Source organism: Mytilus galloprovincialis, chromosome 10, assembly GCF_965363235.1.
Source record: "Mytilus galloprovincialis chromosome 10, xbMytGall1.hap1.1, whole genome shotgun sequence".
Classification (NCBI taxonomy): Eukaryota; Metazoa; Mollusca; class Bivalvia; order Mytilida; family Mytilidae; genus Mytilus; species Mytilus galloprovincialis.
Genome location: NC_134847.1, coordinates 5,921,120 through 5,942,192, shown reverse-complemented (window position 1 = coordinate 5,942,192; position 21,073 = coordinate 5,921,120). Strand labels below are relative to the sequence as shown.

Here is a 21,073-nt window from a genome sequence, read left to right as displayed (position 1 = left end):
TATCAAGAAATAATTGTAACAGAATGCTGCTACGAAGTCTCCCAAACAAAGCTCTCAAAATTAGTCATTCCCACGGTCGCCTGACATTAGGCAAAGTCCAATACAAATTCGTCTGGTCTCTACTAAAGTGATATGCACAAGTGACGTCTAGGTATTACACCTGTATGTCATTCAAATCTTCTTGAAATCATGTATGGTACAGTAATATTCATGACTTCGGTGTGGGGATCTAGACAGTTTACAAGTTTTCAAACAGACAGGTGGTAGGGGTAATAGTGACCCTAGGGGACTAGCCTTTTATTTCATCGGATTTGTTTTATTATTCGGTACAAGAATACATGTTGTTTCAGTGTGGAGATTTCGACAGTTTTTCAGTTTTCGAAAAGTAGGGGGTGCATGATCTTGACTGTTTACAAGTTCTCAAAACAGGATGGGTGGGGTTACAACGAGAGACTCTCCTTATATTTCATTTGATTCGTTATATTGTCCAATACAAGAATATTTATGGTTAAGGGTTGGGGATCTCAACCGTTTACAAGTTCTCAAACATGAGGGGTAAGGGATGACCAGAGGGACTCCCACTATATTTCATTTGTTTTGTTTTGTTGTCCCATAAAAGAATTTATATGGTTTGTTGGTGGGGATCTCGACGGTTTACAAGTTTTCAAAAAGAAGGGGGTGGGGTCACCCCTGTGGACTTCTTCTATATTCATTTGATTTATTTTATTGTCACATAAAAAAATATATATGGTTTGTTGGTGGGGATCACAACTGTTTACAAATTCTCAAACATGAGGGGGGTGGGGCTGACCTAAAGGGACTCCCACTTTATTTTTTTGATTTGTTTTGTTGCCCCATACAAAAATATATATGGTTTATGGGTGGAGATCTTGACCGTTTCCAAGTTCACAAACATGAGGGGTGGGGGCTGACCCAAACGGACACCCACTTTATTTCATTTGATTTGTTTTGTTGCCACATGCAAAAATATATATGGTTTAGGGGTGGGGATCTCAACTGTTTACAAGTTTTCAAAAAGACAGGGCTGGGGTGACTGACCCCTCTGGAGTTATATATGTCATTTGGTTTATTTCATTGTCCCATACAATAATACATATGGTATATACTATCAACAAGTTCTCAAACAACCAGGGGGTGAGAGTGACCCCAGGGGCTCGCCTTTTATTTCATTTGATTTGTTTTATCGTAACGTATAAGAATATATGGTTTAGGTGTGGGGATCTGACTGTTTTTAAGTTCTCAAACATGAGGGGTTGGGAGTGACACCATGGATTCAACCTAAATTTAATTAATTTGACTTGTTTTATGGTCCTGTGATCATTACTGAAAACCAGATGTGTCTGTCACTTACTGTTTTTAAGTTATAAAATTTATTATTGTTATTGAAAATTAAAAAAAAAATCCCATAGGGTTCTATAGCAAATTCCTCCCTTCTGATGGCCCCTCAAAATACAACTAAATAGACCCCAAGAAGAAAAATAATAAGAACTGAGCAAAAACTTTGTTTAGGAGTCTTAATATATAGTTCGATTTCTAATGCCGAATATGTAAAAGGCCGAGTTTATTATAGTTCGAGTTTGTTGTGGGCCGAGATAAGATGAGATACCATGATACTCCCGATACTCTTGGGCTTTTACCTATTGAACAAACTTTTGTAAAAATCGTAGTAAGCGACGAAAAATGTTCATTCATGAAATATTTCAAACACTGTATTAATTTTTCTCTTCAACCGGAGGAAGGTAGGAAACCTTTGAAACCGGGATGATAGTACTCCCGTTTGGAGGCACACATATATGGATCTGACGCATGTCTGGAGAATACCGATAAAATCATAACGTAGAAACTGCTGTCTCGTGTGTGTATTGATTTTACTTTCCCGGCGTAGCGTAGATCCGCGAAGTAGTGTTTGTTCGTCATTTTCGAAAAGAAGTTGAATTATTTGATATATTGATGAAAACTCAGTACATTTTAATTCAAGCTGTATAGAAGAGCTCAAAATTTCAAAAGCATCTTTTTATTATTAGTTTTCAAACATCAGTACTACATTATCAAGAAAAAGGACACACTTCCTAAAGTAAGATAGTCTGTCTCTTTTCCGGTTAGAGGCCAATGCCTAAAGAAAGTTTATTGCTATAGCAAGCTATAGCAAACTTTCCAAAAAATGATGTAGGGCAGAAACAGACCAATTGCAAGAGGGGTATGTGTAGGACGCAAAAGTGTATTTGGCGCGAACTGACCAGATATCCCTGCACACAGTGTTAATCATGTTATGGAAATAATTTACCATTTGACATGTTTAATTCTTATTTAGAACTTTTGTATTTGTATGTAATGTGATGAAAGCTCTTTATAGGGCCCTTTAATTGGAAATAAAATATTCATATTCTTATAATTATGTTGTAGACCTGGAGATATAAACATGACAAAGGTACATGTATACGTAGTCTAACTACATTCATGACATTGTAGTTGAGTTAGAAAAGATCTTCTTTGGCTCAATTGGTTGGAGTGCTGCCTTAAGATCCTGATATCGTTGGTTTGATTCCACTACTATATAGCTACCATTCATCAATTTTCACAACAATGGTACTGCGAGCAATTCGCTGTTTCAAAATCTAATGCAAGGAGAATGCTAGGTAATATTTCCAGAAGAATACACCAAAACATTGCGATTAGTTTTAAAAAACATGATAAACAATAGAAATTCAACTAATGACGTAACATTATTTTCATTCTGGTGTAAAAACAATGAGATTACCAATCACTGCCCATAGTCCTTAGGATTCTGAAAAGGTGAATTACTATGTGTACATAAAAGTATATATAAAGTGCCTGGCAGTTTGGTTTGGTCATGAGGGTTGACCAGGTCATAGGATGACAGATACATGTACATGTCTAGGTGACATGCAGGGAACTGGTAAGAGGAGTTCTGAGTAGATGTCTCGGGGTTGTACAGTAGTGGAGATCTGTTAACTCGGATGAATTGAACACAGCCCGAAAAAAGAAAAGGGGGAAGAATGTCGAAGACCTGGAGATACAAATGTATAAAGGTAGTCTAACTACATGCATGAACAATACACCTTATCACTATTTGTCCACCATTTCTGGACATCACACAGGTTCCCTTAAAATTTTGACGGCCCAATACAAAATATCTGACACCACAATGGAAAAGTTAGGTCAGCCGGGAATAGTGATAAGGTGTTTTTGTGTAAGGGAGCTACCATTTGATTTTTATGGGGGGGCTAGGATGAAAAATTTTGTCCTGCATTTTTTTTTAGCTGTAATCTCTGTCCTGCCTTTTTATTTTTCACTCTGTTCGGTCCTGCCTTTTTTTTTTTAGTTTATCCTGACTTTTTTTTATCTAAATTGTCGTCCTGACTTTTTTTTTTTTGCAAGTGTCTCATCCTGCCTTTTTTTTACTCAAAACTCCTGTCCTGCCTATTTTTTCAAATTTCATCCTAGCCCCCCCATAAAAATCAAATGGTAGTTCCCTAAGGGAGGATCTTCTTTGGCTCAATTGGTAAGAGCGCTGCCTTAAGACCCCGAGATTGAGGGTTCATATCCTGCTTGTTCCATTCATGGATTTTCACAACAATTATCATCTCTACTCTAGTAGGCAAATATAACAAATTCAAATTCAAATTCAAATATATTTTATTGCTAATCAAAGCGCCCACAAGGAGCAGAACAATCAACATTAATTACATACAAATGATTACAAGTGATTCAATATGATTAAGACACAATGTTATAAAAAAAAAAAAAAAAAAATAACCAAACCAAAAAATATTTATTAAGATAAGTACAAGAATACAACAAGTACAGTGTTTAACAATATAAGGGGGGTCAATGGGCATTTCTATATCTATATATCATTTAAGGAAACTTTCCTATATATATGAGGATAAATTTTCCAATAATTCTCCGAGTTTCTGGAGTATGAAAGTATCTTCAGAGGACATTAGCCAAATAAATTGTGATTTAATATCTAAACCACTAAAATTTTTAAACTGTTGTTTTATTTCATTTAAAAAGTTGAAACGAATATTTGAAAGTTTGGGGCACTGAAGAATAAAATGAATTTCATCCTCAACCTCAGTACCGCACAATTTACAGATACGTTCTGACACTGTCAGATTTTTGTACCTTCCCCTCTCAATCTCTAAATCGTGAGCACTGATACGGAATTTTGTTAAATAATGTCTATATCTAAAAATTTTCTGCAAAAGGTAATTTTCTAAGCAAAATCTGCTTTTAAAAAGTCTATAAGATCTGAGCTTGTTACCATATAGTTTATTGCCTCTGAAATCATTATTAAGCTCAGTTTGCCATATTAAATCATATTTTGATTGCATCTTTTTGCATAAATAGTTTTTTAACTTCGTCTTTAAATTAAGTACATAATTTTCATTGATGCTAAAGTATTTAAATAAAGTTTGAATACTGGTATACCAGCTCTTTTTCTGCTCATCATGTAGAGATTTTGAGAGGTTGAAAGCCTCTTTTAATAATAAGTCATCAGATTTTTTAAACGTATATAATATTTAAACATATTTAACAAAACCTCCAAAAATAGAGGATATCTGCCCAGTTCACCCATAACTGCAATATTTGTTGCTGTTTTACTTACTCCAAGTATAAATTTACAAAAGCTTAAATGAGCCTTCTCTACTGCCAGGTCTCCACATAGTTTTTTGAAATAGTTATCCCCTTGAGTGTTTAGTTTGTGAAAGTTAATGTCACCCCATATTTCACTGCCATACATTAAGACGGATTTAACTGTATGGTCAAAAACATGAATGAGAGTTTTTATTTTTGGTTTATGACCTGAGAAACATTTTTTTAGTTTAAATAAGGCCTTTAACCCTTTATTATACATTTCATGTTGGGCATCTGTAAATTTGCCATTAATACTAAATTTGACACCCAAGTAGGTATAATTTTTTGTGTTCGTTAGGGGGGTATTATTTAAATGAAATTGAGTAGAAAGAAGTCTACCAGAATTGATAACAAGAGTAAACATGGTATTAAAAGACAGATGTGAATTCTCACTATGCAATCACCTAGAACTTTCTTATTCTTATTATAATGAAGCTGGAACTAGTTGGAGCCCAGAAGATTTGATGCATCAGAATGATCAGACGGAGTATTCTATTGTAAGACATAATAGTGTCCTGTGAAAAAGTGTCCACATGGACAGTTTTTCATAGAATTTTGGTATTTAATAATGTCCATTGCCATGGAATAGTGTCCCTCAAATTGACAGATTTTTACTGCAAAAGATTGGAAATAGTGTCCACCAATAGGACAAATTTTCATAATAGTTGCTATTAAATTGTGTCCTCTAAGGGAAGTAATACAAAGGTCATTAAAAAGTTTTATTATACTTGAATTTTTATTAAAATATGAAGGATTGATGAGAAATTGATTAATATACAAATCTAAACAAACAAATAATGGATGGAAGTGAATATAGAGAAATTTAAGTTCTAAGAAATCCCCAGCAAATGGTAATGTCAATGAAAGAATAACAATAAGAAGGAATGTCAAATCAAATCTGAAGATTTTTACTTTATTTATTATGTCAGAGAAGAAGGCAATAGAAAATAAATAATGTCCATTGCCATGAAATATTGTCTCCTAAGTGGACAGCATTTTACAGCAACAGTTATGAAATAGGGTCCATCTACAGTACAATTTTTTTTGTAGTGAATGTTATAAAATTGTGTCCTCCAAGGAAAATAATACTGAACAGCACCTGTTACTTAAAATGTATTTGTGTTTGAGTTATACATGTATATATTATATTAAAAGATATAGATATGAAGATAAGGATGGTATGAGTACCAGCGAGACAACTCTATGTCAAAGTAACAATTAATTAAACTGTTAAAGTTTGCAATTAAAGTTAAAATGCGTCCAGTAATAACAAGGCAAAGGAAATCATTAAATACTTTAATCATATAAAAAAAAATGCAATGGTGGACACAATGTCCTGTGAAGAAATGTCCACCTGGACAATATTATGGTAGTGAATACTGTCAATGTTCATGGACACTTTTTCATACCTGAGGACATATTTTTATAGGAAATTGTGTCCATGGACAGTATTTACTATGAAAATGTGTCCGGTGGACATTTTTTCATGGGAGACATTATTAAATCCTACACTATGACTGAGGCTATATCAGTATCACTATGTCTGTGAATCTTGACCATGGCCATGGGCATAGCATATGACTTATGAAATAATGTTTGTCACACAATCAGGCTAAAGCAAGTTTTTTAGTTCTTAGCAACATCTTTATCTAAATGTATCAGCTAACATTTTATACTATTGTATATTTACTTGCAACAGTGCATCCTGTCCTAAACCAGATGACAGAAATAATTCAGATGCTTTTATCCCAGTTATCCTGCCAGTCCCATCAACATCACATAATTGAAACAACTCCCCATAATTTCGTTGTTCTTGCTGGCTTAGTTTGAGCACTTCCATGCCAGAATAAACACATATATGTACTATGTCAAAATGTTAACAGTGTCAGTTGTCTACAATTAAGTAGATTTTGTGAAACAGACTTAGTCAGGAAGTTTTCAACGATTATCCACCATGTTGGAAATTTATTACAAGTGTGATACACACTTTACAAAATTAGAAATGAAATAATATGAATAAAATATTTTTAAATAATGCAAAGTTTAGCATATAATATTCAGAGTACAAAACGATCATTTCGGAATTAATAGAAAATATAATTAAAAAAATAATCTGTGGCGCATCAATTAAATATATTTCGATATTGTCTTTATTTACTTGGATTTCGAAATAAGCTATCTATATAATCATATTGAAATAAAGTTAAAATAATTACTTATCATATTACAATAGTTATCAGTAAAAACTGCTAGCTTCTTTAATTTATTTTTTTTACTATAGAAAATGAATCGCAGTAAATTATTAAAAATTTGGCGCCATTGATGCGCATGAGTCTTTGTGCCGAAAGATCAACAGAAAGAAAGAAAATGACAGAAAAAGACGGTGGTAAACATTGTCTGTCAGAAGCCTTAAATGAGCTATTTTTATTATACCTTTCATAAGCTGTTTACTTATTTCTGCTATTAAGTGAGACTGCAACTACCCTTGACACAAGGAAACAAACAAAAAAGGGGGAATGACCGGCCGGTCTACAAAACATTAACAAACAATGGGAGGTGACCTTAAAGTCTCTGACAAGAGCTCTCGACAGTCATTTGTTTAGCTATAGAACTGTAGCTATCTGGACCTACCTTATATTCTTATAATTTTGGATGGAATGAATGTCCAGTGACTAGTATTACACAATGTCAATGGCATGCATTCAGGAAATTGTTTGACAAATAATTTTGTGGTTCCCAGACTCCAAGCAATATTTGCACACATTTAAGCAGGCATTTTAATGTTGCAGAAAAGAATACAGAAAAACTTAAAGTTCTTAAACTTGAAAAGTGGGGGGGGGGGGGGTCATTATATTTGGATCAACTTTTGTAAAAGAGGGATCCCATTATTTTTCATAATACAGAAGATATAAGATAAGATATAAGTCCAGGAATAATTCAAAATTCTTGTTTATGTTTATTCTTGATAAAACTTTGAAGGCACTAAAATTTATATTTCTGTTATTTTCATTTTCATTTTAAAAATTTTGTTCCAGAATTTTTTTGTTTGTTTGTTAATTAATCAAATGATTATTAATTGGCAGTATTCTGTGCTTTGGCTTTTATCAAAGCGAAATACAAATGAATTGATAACAGAAATTTATATATATACAGGGGTAAAAAAATAACTTTTTGCATCCAGGACTGAACCTGCCAAAATATGAAAGAAACTGAGGAGTACTTGTATACATCTGAGGCCAAATAAAAATATAAATGTGGTTCCAGTTACATCCTTTTAAAAAATAGGTCGGCAATTTTTTTTTTTGGAAATTGATTCCGATATTATATAAGCCAAAACCGGAAGTTCGTCATTTTACATGTTTTAGTTGAAAAATAAACAGTCATGTTACTTTTTTAGTTAATTTTGATTCATTCTATTCTGAATTTGATGAATTTTAGCCAAAGTGGATACTTCTGATGGAAATGCAGATGATAGAAGTCTTTGAATTTAGTTATTTAATTTCAAAATCCTCAAAATTTGATCGCTGGGTTCAAACTAGGGACAGTCGGGTAACTGGAATCACACATGTATTTTTATTAGGCTTGAGGTAGCAAACCAATGGCACTAAATAGAATAATTAAGAGTAGAGGAAATAATACAATTTTTGATATAAGATGTACATTTTTGTAAAAGGCAATCACCTAAACAAATCATTTTTGATCTACTTTTTGAGTGTCTACAAACAAAAATACTTTTTATTGTAGAAGGATTTGATGATGCTGTAGAAGAAAGAGTTATCAATGAAGAATATAAAATATGGAAGAAAAACACCCCTTTTTTGTATGATTTGGTAATGACACATGCTTTAGAATGGCCCAGTCTTACAGCACAATGGTTACCTGATGTCACAAGGTAAGATTTTCATTATATTCAAGGGACCTTGGTGTTTGATTAGTCTTAAGTAGTCTATATATAGTGATGACCAGTCTGTCAATTATGGGTTTGCGAGTTTGAACCCTGCTTGTTGTGAGTTGGATCTTGTTATGATACAAAGATCATTAACATGTCAATTCTGAGGCTATGTGTAAAAACTGCTCTCTGCGACTGTGGGGCTCTTTAGACTCTGATCTTAATTTATAATGTATGCTTGCTTTTCTGCTGATACATGTGGTAATATTGTGATCTCCAGCTTCCTCTGTCTATAAAAACTGATTAAGTCAATGGAGCCAAATGTGACACTTTTATTAAAACACCAACACAAATTTATTATTAGAACTGTTACTATGTTGATGCACACTGTCTCAATCCTTTTGGAGTTCATTCAAGTTTATTCCCTTGACTTTTATTAGTTCCCTTGATATGTCTCTTTTAAATTGATTTGCCAAATTTGAACAAAAATAATGAACAAGTGTAGCCTTAGCGTTTCCCTCAGTTTTAGTTTGTTACCCTGATTTTGTTTTTTGTCCATCCATTTACGAGTTATGAGCAGCGGTATACTACTGTTGCCTTTACTAATAATAACTATGTATGATACTTATGGAAGAAATCAGAATATGAATCAGAAGTGTTATTAGTACACATGTGAGAACATATTTCTTTTGTTTGTCTGGTTGATTTGTATAGATGTATAGATATACCTTTACTTCATGTATATGTACATTTGTAGCCATGGAAATTGAAGATATTTTTCCTCTTTTTTTTTCAGGCCAGAAGGAAAAGATTATTCTCTTCACAGATTAATTTTAGGAACACACACGTAAGTATGCGATTGTAAATATTAAATGGTGCCATGAGAATTGTCCAGAAAGGACACTCTGTCTTAGAATCTTTTCAATTCATGATTATGTCACAACTTATTATTGGATGATAATTTTGATCTTAAAGACAGAGTGATGTAACTGCACAACATATAGAAAACTGTGAAAATTAGTTGCAATCTAGGCAAATTTTATCAGATCAGCACAATGAGAAAAAAAAGAAATACACATTCAAACAAGACTGAGTACTGATCTTAGAGTACTTGCTGTTTGTACTGTAAGCTAATTCACCATGTTTAAGGTCCAAATGCAAATAATAAAAAAATCAGGTTTCAAATGTTACTAGAAATCAATAAGTCCACATGAAGTATATTTAAGTGTAAAGACATGAGCAACTTTTACGAGAAAAAAATTACCTTTTACAATGCCAAAATATTTAACTAATACCATGAATACACATCCAAAGTATCATTGCAATGTTTCACACATCAGGCTAATTTGAGTATACATTGACAGATATACTGAAAACTTTACTATTAAAATTTGTATGAGTTGCCTCCCTTTCAATAAAAATTGTAATTTCTGATTAATATAGCCTGATAGGGTTATTTCAGGTATTATTTACATGTTGCTCCTTGGATATTGTTACTTGATCTTGTAATATGTATCGATCTTGGAATAATAGACCTGTATAATATTTATTTATTTTTTATTTCAGAAGAAATACAAAGAATTGAAAAATAAGACCTATTATTTTTTTGGACGGAGATAATTCGAATTATCAAGTTATCTATTGTTTGTAGGATGGCAGTGAAGTAATAAAAAATCTGTAACAAGGAGGGGACCAGTCATCCCAAATACCAGTTGCCTTAAATTATTCCTCTTTTTCAGATGATTAGTGTAGATTTTATTTTCTGTTTATGGTAAACCCCTACCTGGTGGAATTGTACGAGACTTGTGTTGGTACATTAAATTTAACACTATACTAATTAATGAATACATGCCATCTTATAAAGAGTGGTTTATTGTCTCGTCTTAAGGACTTGACTATAAACCACTTAAGAAATTTATTGATTATTATGAAAATAAATATTAATGATGTCTTTTTCTTTTTTTCTTTTACTTAAAGGACAAGGTAAAAATTTCCACATAATAAAAAGAAAATGAAAATTAAATAGATAAAAAAAAGAAATAGAAATCCATTAATGAGAGGGTATCATAGTTTTAATTTATTTGTTCAGCTTTTCAATTCATTCCTGTTAAATCTTTTTACCCTGCTAATTTTACAAATTTAAAGATAATGAATTTAACCAGTTTCATATTTTTCAAGTGTTTTTGGCATTTTATATTCAAAATTGACCAGACCTTTTTGTTAAATTAAATGTGGCGGTACCTTGGCCTTTACTTTTACAGCTCAGACGAACAGAATCATTTACTCATAGCCAGTGTACAGCTACCCAACGACAACGCACAGTTTGATGCATCACATTACGACAGTGAAAAAGGAGGTAATTATCTTATGAGAACAGAATAAAATTGAGAATGGAAATGTGGAATGTGTCAAAGAGACAACAACTCGACCATAGAGCAAACAACAGCAGAAGGTCGCCAACAGGTCTTAAATGCAGCGAGAAATTCCTGCACCCAAAAGCGTCCTTCAGCTGGCCCCTAAACAAATATATATACTAGTTCAGTGATAATGAATGCCATACTAAACTCCAAATTGTACACAAGAAACTAAAATTAAAAATAATACAAAACTAACAAAGAAGCAGACTGTTATCATGGTTATTGCAGTTGGATTGGGGAATTACAGTTGGTTTCAGCACTGCTTCATGTGCTTGATTATCTGACTAGGGGTAGTTTAAAATTTATACCTGCACAGTATGCAAGAAAAAAAATAAGATGGTGAATGAGTCCAAATGATGTGGATGTGGATATAGGGAAATATAGGTCAATGTTAATTTTAAACTAATTGCATCGAATATGAGTCAAAGACATAATACGTGATTTAGACCAAATTAGACGTATTGCTATGTATTATGTACTAACATTTAGTTTGACACATGTTCCTTTGCTTTGAATTCAGAAGCCATGAAAATCAATTGCAATAGGCAGTACAGAAATATCTAATCTCAAAAATTAAAATGTTTTATATTTTTTTCAGAATTTGGTGGATTTGGATCTGTTAGTGGAAAAATTGAAATAGAAATAAAAATAAATCATGAAGGCGAGGTGAACAGAGCCAGATATATGCCACAGAATCCCTGTATAATAGCCACAAAGACGCCGTCCAGCGATGTCTTGGTTTTTGACTACACAAAACACCCTTCAAAACCAGGTTTGTAACATGCTTGTAGCCATAGAAACAAATTCCAACATTTTTATGCCCCACCTACGATAGTAGAGGGGCATTATGTTTTCTGGTCTGTGCCTCCGTTCGTCCGTTCGCTTCAGGTTAAAGTTTTTGGTCAAGGTAGTTTTTGAAGAAGTTGAAGTCCAATCAACTTGAAACTTAGTACACATGTTCCCCATGATATGATCTTTTTAATTTTAATGCCAAATTATAGTTTTGACCCCAATTTCATGGTCCACTGAACATAGAAAATAATAGTGTGAAGTTCAGGTTAAAGTTTTTGGTTGAGGTAGTTTTTGAAGAAGTTGAAGTCCAATCAATTTGACACTTAGTACACATGTTCCCTATGATATGATCTTTCTAATTTTAATTCCAAATTAAAGTTTTGACCCCAATTTCATGGTCCACTTAACATAGAAAATGATAGTGCGAGTGGGGCATTCGTGTACTATGGACACATTCTTGTTTTATAAGATATTTCTAGTTATTTGACCATGCTACCAAAATCATTCTGACAGTAAATTCATATACATGTATTAATTTTGTTTATAAGAGAAAAAAAAATTAGGTTTTAATATTTCAAGCCCATAGAAATTTGGTTAGAATTGCAAAGATACAATTTATTGATATCTTGCATTGGTATTAAGGGCAAAAGTCAAGTTCATTCAGAAACTATATAGTAAAGAAAGAAGGGGAACAATTTTTAAGTTTAATATTTTGTACAATAATTATATAAAGCTTGAATTTCTTTTACATTTAAGTGTAATTTTATGGACAATGAAATACTCATTTGTTTGTTATCTTCATAGCACTGCTCGTTTACAAGCACACAAGGAACTTTACAAGCCCACAAGGGACAATTTTTTGAAGACTGTGCACAAATACTTAAGATCTTTGCACAATCAGTTTCTTTGTTGAATTAATGAAACATTGAAATTTAATAAAGAATTATCAGCTAACCTGAGAAAAGTTGTAAAGGGCATGTTTTTACGTGTCAACACTTGAGAATTTTTGTAGGATTGTAAAAAAAAGTACTTTTAAGAAAATTAAGGGGAGATTATTCAAATATTATAATTAACTTGTATAAGTATTATTTACTTCAAGTAGACAAAGATTACTTGTACAAATAGTACCCCTTACTGTCAGGTAAAGACTGCTCAAATGTTATATATCACCTTATTTTATTAGATTGCAAGTTTTATATCAACCTCTTCACTGATTGCATTTTGTGAGTACACAAGATAGTGCAGCAAGGTGGACATTATTTAAATCATCTAGATAGCCTTGTCAAGCAGTTTGCATATTGATAGTATATTTTAATAAGCTTAATTTTATTTTGTAGATCCCAGTGGAGAGTGCAATCCAGAATTGAGATTAAAAGGTCACCAAAAAGAAGGGTAAGAATCTTTAATAATTTATGTTATGTAAAATTGTTCTGACAGTGAAATGGAGGATCAGCTTTTTGGTTTGAAAGCTTTCCAACCTTATGAAAAAAGACATTTTGCATGTTTTGTTTGTCTTTTTCTTCGTTTAAAATAAAGTCCATGACATTATCAGGTGTTTTTTTTCCCCCAACTTATGAGTTTGAATTCAGGAATAACAGTACTGTAGTTGAAGAGTTGCCACCGTCAATTGTAAATTTGACGGTGGCAACTCTTCAACTACAGTACTGTTATTCCGATTCTAATGCATTACAAAAAGAAATAATACGATAAAACTTGAAAAAAGGTCTAAATTTAACAAATAAAAAAAATCCGCGAAACTTCATGAATGATTTAGGCGCAAAGACGTCATGGTTAAAAGTGACGTCATATAAATGAAAACTTACAAACTAGAGGTTATTACGCGTACCTGTACGATTCAAATTCGGATAGAATTACATTAAAACGTCATATTTGAGGTAGGTGTTGTTTTATTTTCGATTATATAGTAGTAATCGAACATTTGTTGATTCAACAATTCAAAATGGCGGGTCTATCCTTAGTTACGCCTGGTCAACTGTGGATTTGACGGCAACTTTTAGCCAATAAAAAATATTGTTACATACAAATTGCATTAAAATATCCCTTTGATACCTTTCCCATCTCTTTCAGGATCTAATGTATTACATTGTATTATAGGTAATATTTAAAAGTGTACACTTAAAATGTGGGATTAGTTGTAGATATTCAATTTGTTGTGCAATGCGCAACCTCCCCTCCTCTACCCAATTTCACTTACATTTTTACTACCGCCATTTATGTTTTAAGGGAACTGTCCATAGGCCCTAGTTATTTGGGCAGATTTGAATCTTGCTATTTCATTTTCTACTGAAGTCATCAGTTATTTCTATAAATTGATTATTCTACTCTGAAATTTGTATTTGACCTTCATAAATTGTGTAAATTATATGATTGTAGATATGGTTTGTCATGGAACCCCAATTTAAATGGACATTTACTCAGTGCATCAGATGACCATGTAAGTTAATATAGTATCAAGGAAAAAAACTTCCAGCTTTTGAAAGATATTACCTTGAATTCTATAAAAGCAAGATTTCAACATATATATATGGGACAGCTGAAGGACGCCTCCGGGTGAGGGAATTTCTCGCTGCATTGAAGACCTGTTGGTGACCTTCTGCTGTTGTCTGCTCTATGGTCGGATTGTTGTCTCTTTGACACATTCCCCATTTCCATTCTCAATTTTATGTATACTATAATTGTTAATATGAAAATAAGAAGATGTGGTATGATTGCTTATGAGACAACTCTCCTCCAGAGTCCAGAGACCAAATGACACAAAAATTAACAGCTATATCACAGGCAAATTTCACTCAGGGCTATTCCAGAAAAAAATGTATGGGGGGGATTGGAAGGCACATTATATTAATAATACATGGGTGATGGGTATCAGAGCAACTTTTTACACTATAATGCACTATAATTCTCAATTACAATTGTCTCGGTGGCGGTTGCTGACAAAAACTGCCTTCCAACCCACCCCCCATACATTTTTTTCTGGAATAGCCCTCACATCAATTTCACCAGCTTGTTTGTGAAATTCATGTGAAATCAGTTTTTGCGAGTTTTACGTGAATCTTATGTAAAACTCGTGTGAAATTCACATGAATTTTTAAAATAAAGTAATTCAAATAACATCTATATTTTCAAATTGAATTAAAATCATGAAAAATATTAAAATTTTGTTGTTGTATATTTCATGTGAAATTCATGTGAAAAAATTCACATCAGATTCATGTGAATTTCAATTTAAGTGAAATTCACATGAAAATTTTCACGTGAGTTTCATGTATAAGCTTGATTTAGGTGAATTTCATGTGAAACGTGAACAAAACTTGCCTGTGTAGGTCACCTTGTAATGGAATAGCCCTTATAATTCATTAGTGTTGTATATTTTACCTGTTTATTTATTTCAGACAATTTGTTTATGGGATATTAATGCCACACCTAGAGATACAAAATTAGTTGATGCACAGACAATTTTTACAGGACACACTTCAGTTGTTGAAGTAAGTAACTAATAAATGTTTAAAAAAACTACAAATTGTTTATGAAAATTATGCTTAAAGGACAATACTACAAGGTCAATACACTAAAACTCTTTATGCATTCATAAATCTTACTCATAAAATCAGAAGTTTTGTTCTGTCTGTTATTTTCTGATCACTTTGGTCATCTAAGTTTCACATTTCTAAGCACATGAAAACAAGAAATAAATTTAAAAAAAAACTGCTGATAAAGTTGGAACAATATGAAAATTACACTTACATGGATGCTTAAAGAATGTGTTTGAAAAGTTTCAAACCTATAGCATATTATGAAGAAATAATAAACATTTTGTCCTTATAGGATGTAGCTTGGCATTTATTACATGAAAGTCTTTTTGGTTCAGTAGCAGATGATCAAAAATTGCTGATGTAAGTTTTACTATTTTGTATCACAGGAAAATGAAATGTAAACCATTTAAATGATATGTTAGAAAAGAAAGACAGTTTTATATGTGAACATGGGTTTTGAGTCATATAAATGGTTGTATATCATTACTTACTCCTTGTTTTGGTTGTAGGGGAATATTGAAAGTCCTTTACTTCCACCTGTTTAAATTAGTAGACTGCAAATTGATACCTTTTTGATTTTCTTTTTAATTGTTATTGTTGAACAATGTGAGATTAAAAAAGGATTGTAGGAATTGTTGTATACAATAAATGCTATCAAAAGTAGTTCCCATTTTTTTGCAAAAAATTTCCTTGTAATTTTAATAAAAACATTGTAAAAAAATTAGTAGCCTGTACCAGATTTTCTGAATGTTTTTATGCCCCACCTACGATAGTAGAGGGGCATTATGTTTTCTGGTCTGCGTCCGTTCGTTCGTCCGTCCATTCGTTCGTTCGTCCGTCTGGCCCGCTTCAGGTTAAAGTTTTTGGTCAAGGTAGTTTTTGATGAAGTTAAAGTTCAATCGACTTCAAACTTGGTACACATGTTCCCTATGATATGATCTTTCTCATTTTAATGCCAAATTAGAGATTTTACCCCAATTTCACGGTCCACTGAACATAGAAAATGATAGTGCAAGTGGGGCATTCGTGTACTGAGGACACATTCTTGTTTGATTATAAAACTTGGTCAATCCACCAGAGATGTGCTTAGTTTCGTTCCAATAGTAGTCAAAATGATGAACACAGAATTGTTGAAATATAAAATTTCAGTCATGTAGTTATTTCCTATTATTTGTTAATGCATTAGAAATTTAATTTTCTAATATTATTGGAATTCACTAAACTTGACAAACAACTTGTTTTCTGCTGTTCCTGAAAGGAAAAATTTTCAATGATTGAAGTAATGATGGATGTTACATACCATGCTTTAATATGACTGTAGTTTATGTTCATTTAAATGTGTTCTCGTTGTTTTCAGTTGGGATACCAGATCTAAAAGCACATCTAAACCCAGTCACACAGTGGACGCCCACACAGCTGAAGTCAACTGTTTGTCGTTTAATCCTTACAGTGAATATATCCTTGCCACAGGTTCTGCTGATAAAGTAAGTTAAATGTGCTTTTTACTGATCATATAAAGGTTTAACAGTGACCTGCAGTGGTTTATATCATTGTTCGATTGTTTTTTTTTCTCCTGGAGATTTGTCTCATTGGCAATCAAATATAAACATTGCCTGAATTTCATATACAGAGGACAATGTGGTCAAGAAATGTGTCCTTGGAAAACAAGGAAATTGGTCAAATGTTTTCAATACTTTATAATTGTAGAATACCATTTCAAAACAGTCAACAGATTTAAATTTGAGAAAATAAAAACTGAAATCTGGAAAACACTTAAACTTTTCATAATTATTTAATGAGAATATTTTTTTTTACTTCCTTGAAAAGCAACAGTTTTGTATCTTGAATATTGAAAAGAAATACTCTTTTGTATTTTTCTCCAAGACAGTTGGACATATAATCCTATATAGAATGAAATATCAGTGAATTATTAAATTATAATAATAGTTCTACATGGAAATATAAGGTTAACTATTACTGCTACAAAAAGTTAATAATTGATAACCATCTTGTTTTTGTAGACTGTTGCATTATGGGATTTGCGAAATCTAAAGTTAAAGTTACATTCATTTGAGTCGCACAAAGATGAAATATTCCAGGTGAGTATAACCCTTGACCTTTGAGGATGAATTCTGACAACACACTTGATTCCTGGCCGAGAAAACATTAAATTCAAAAATTAATTGCCTGGAAAATTGAGACGTCTAAAATTACATCAAGAAATTATTTTTCAACAATTTTGTATAGAATAACGTCTTCTCAGTGTTATCAATCTTTTCTAAATATTCTTGTCCCAAAAAGTAGTCGAAAGATTACTGGTATGGAAATCGATACCACTCGCCCTCTTTGATATGCTAAATTGAAAAAAAGTTATTTCCATATAGCTTTAAGTTTTGGATACGATAATTCTATGTCTAGTTGAATGTAACTGCATTAAAACCTCCAACTTGAAATCTGATTCAGCTAAAGCAATCATCAATCAATCAAATAATCAAACTTGAAACTAAAAAACTGTATGAGTGAAACTATGTTCAAATTAATATATCACATCATTATTGGAGGACCTTTTGTCTGATTTTAAAAATAAACTTTATTTAAATTAGCTCTTAAGCACTCATGCAGTGTAAATCTAACACCAATCAATCAACTGATACATTAGAACTGCTAGTCACTTTTATGGAGAGGCACATAAAGGGAGTAACTGAAATACTGTAAACTAAAAGTTACAAAAAAAATGAAGTCTAGAAAAGAATTTATAACAAATTGAAGAGAAAAATTTTGGTGCTTTTGACTTAAACCCGTTTATTTCTTTGTCATTAATAAAACTATTGTATTTGATAACAGGTTCAATGGTCCCCACATAATGAGACAATTCTAGCCTCCAGTGGAACAGATAGAAGACTCCATGTATGGGATCTCAGGTTGGTGTTATTTTACTTATTATAGCTCTTAAAAGTTGGGGCTATATTGCATTCACCCTGTATCTATCCTCCTATGGAATAGACATATATTTTCTTTTCTTTTATTGATAGGGTTGTTAATATTTTGTTTAACAAATTGATAATTAAAGAATTGTTTAAAAATTGACTATGCTTGTTTTAAAATCAAAACTCAGTTGAGACATATTAATTTATATATTTACAGTAAAATAGGAGAAGAGCAGTCGGCAGAGGATGCTGAAGATGGACCACCAGAATTATTGGTATGTTTATTTTCTTAATTTATTGGACTGATGACCTCACTTACGTATGGTGGTTTATACTGCTCACACTACCAATGAAAACTGGCCACAACATTGAGCCAATATTGCTGAAACACTTGACATTTAAGATATACATGTTGTTTGACAAGTCCCTCTGACATTTTTTTCTGATAGATTATTGAAAAAAGTTTATATGACACCTGCAGTAAGACTTCCAGGATATTCAACATCAAATTCAGTTTCAGTTTAATCAACAAACCAGGGGAGACAATTCAGTGTGTAAATTTTCAATGTCACAACAAATGCAACTGGAGACATATAGAAACAAAATTTGTTTTATGCCTCTTGTTAAAAAACTTTAGGTATTATAAAAAAGAAGATGTGGTATGATTGCCAATGAGACAACTATCCACAAAAGACCAAAATGAAACAGACATTAACAACTATAGGTCACTGTACGGCCTTCAACAATGAGCAAAGCCCATACCACAAAGTCAGCTATAAAAGACCCCGATAAGACAATGTAAAACAATTCAAACCAGAAAACTAACGGCCTTATTTATTTTTAAAAAATTGAATGAAAAACAAATATGTAAAACATAAACAAACGACAACCACTGAATTACAGGCTATTGTCCATTCTTTTCTCAAACATGAATTGTTATATATATAGAAGGATTTATTTGTGAATATTGCAACAAGTAAGTTTATATTGCCACTACAAGAAATGTAATTTTGTACTCTGTATTGAGTTGCAGTTCTGAACTGCATTTGACTAAATATTTCTTTTGATAAAAACAAATTTTTTGTGAATATTATTCATACTTAAAATGAATTTTTAGGAATAATATATTTAAATAAGGATATGTGGTTACAGTTGTCATAAAACAACTTAGAAATAATACTTAAGACATGCAAAGTACAGATATACAAATACAGTTACTGAAAGTGAGGTTGTTTTGTTTGCACAAATAGTGACATAATTATATTTTATGACCTGCTTATTTTAGTTTATACATGGAGGACATACAGCAAAGATCTCAGACTTCTCTTGGAACCCAAATGAACCCTGGGTAATATGTTCTGTATCAGAAGATAACATTATGCAGGTCTGGCAAATGGTAAGTCTAATAAATTATTGTATAAAATAAATTAACAGAAAGGTGGAATACAAGGATTATAAAAGAGAGGCGAAAGACCAGAGTGACATTCAAACTCATAAGTCAAAAATATACTGACCACGCCATGGCTAGAAAAGAAAAAGACCATTGAAGAACAATAATGCACAAAACACAACATAGAAAACCTAACTAGAAATTAAAGTTGGAAAAAGATTTAAGTTTACATTCTTCAAGTGTCTGTACAACACGTAATACACTTAATTTACCCAAGGGGCAAGGGAGTAAATAAATTTAACAGACTATCTGACGAGATCAGCAACTTTGTAAAGATTTGGAAGACATGACTGAACAATTAACAAGATTTCACTGTTTGTCCTTTGAGTTGTTAATTTGATGCTCTTACAACATAGTCATTCTAAATTTAGATAAATGTTTGATTTTTGTTTCCTTGTACTGGCAGATTTTGATGGTGGCCACTTACAGATTGAGTTTTGTATGGGTTTTGGTTTCATATCTACACATTTAGCATAGAGCTGTCTTTGTATAATGTTTTTTTCTATTGTAACTCGTCATTAAATATTTGCTGTTTTTTATTTGTCAGGCTGAGAATATCTACAATGATGAAGAGCCTGATACTCCAGCAACAGAATTAGAGGCCACTGCATCATGATGTGTAGGACTTCAGAATCATAAAACATTATAACATACTGACTTTAGATAGCAGTGCTGATAAATTATTCATGTAAATCTTGTCATTAAAACTACATTTTTACCAGTCTTATTGTAGAAGACTAGACATGGTATTCCATGGTTAAACATCAAATAAGTTTTACATTTAGTTTCATTCTACTAAAAGTAAAATAAAATCATCTATGTTTTGTATATAAAATACCTTGTGGTTGTAAAACAATGTTTTGTTGTGTAATGTTATCCTCAAACCTTGCTTATATCTCCCACAGTGGGGGACTGATTCATAGTTTTTGTCGATCCAACATCACTTTACCGGTAGATGGACTCAAAAATGTTAACCATACTATACTGTCATTTGGATTCTATCATTTCTGCCAGAGTTAATGAACTTGGACCATTTATTATTTGAAACATTCAGATAAAAATGTTTTATAAATGTAAATTCAACAAGACTTTTTGCCAGAAAACTTCATTCTTGGTTTATATGTTTGTTATTACACATAAGTTTGGGGGCCATGTTGAATTATTCATGTGTCCTTTTGTCCTTCAAACAAATATTTTAGTCACACTTTTGTTAGTAGTTTGACTGTTAAATGTAAGGACTTTCTGTATATGTTGTGACTGTTAAATGTAAGGACTTTCTGTATATGTTGGATTCCTTTCTGTTTGTTGATACTTAAATTTTTTTGTCACTTTTCTAAAGTACAACTGAACCTCATATTTTC

General features: G+C 32.1%; 2 protein-coding genes across 12 annotated transcripts in view; one reads left to right on the top strand and one right to left on the bottom strand.

Annotated features, from left to right (window-relative positions):
* Window positions 1–6,646, bottom strand: part of LOC143049721 (ralBP1-associated Eps domain-containing protein 1-like) — a 50,654-nt gene extending 44,008 nt beyond the window's left edge. For all 11 annotated transcript variants that reach the window (XM_076223396.1, XM_076223402.1, XM_076223397.1 and 8 more), the window contains exon 1: window positions 6,374–6,646. In XM_076223396.1, coding sequence (XP_076079511.1) covers window positions 6,374–6,523 — 150 coding nt within the window. In that variant the 5' untranslated portion in view covers window positions 6,524–6,646. The remainder of the gene's footprint in view (window positions 1–6,373) is intronic.
* Window positions 6,647–6,945: 299 nt separating this feature from the next.
* Window positions 6,946–20,430, top strand: LOC143049718 (histone-binding protein RBBP4). Its single transcript, XM_076223394.1, has 16 exons — window positions 6,946–7,069; window positions 8,428–8,575; window positions 9,369–9,419; window positions 10,550–10,555; window positions 10,834–10,928; window positions 11,588–11,761; window positions 13,119–13,173; window positions 14,176–14,236; window positions 15,195–15,287; window positions 15,628–15,695; window positions 16,693–16,819; window positions 17,357–17,434; window positions 18,180–18,256; window positions 18,480–18,537; window positions 19,548–19,658; window positions 20,260–20,430. Exons 1-16 carry the CDS (start codon window positions 7,006–7,008, stop codon window positions 20,326–20,328), a joined length of 1,335 nt encoding a protein of 444 aa, XP_076079509.1. The 5' UTR covers window positions 6,946–7,005; the 3' UTR covers window positions 20,329–20,430.
* Window positions 20,431–21,073: the final 643 nt, after the last annotated feature.

Coding starts and splice junctions, on each gene's coding strand:
- LOC143049718 (XM_076223394.1), top strand. CDS start 7,006: ATGCGCATGAGTCTTTGTGCCGAAAGATCAACAGAAAGAAAGAAAATG. Junction 13,174..14,175: donor AAAGGTCACCAAAAAGAAGG/GTAAGAATCTTT, acceptor ATATGATTGTAG/ATATGGTTTGTCATGGAACC. Junction 14,237..15,194: donor TCAGTGCATCAGATGACCAT/GTAAGTTAATAT, acceptor TATTTATTTCAG/ACAATTTGTTTATGGGATAT.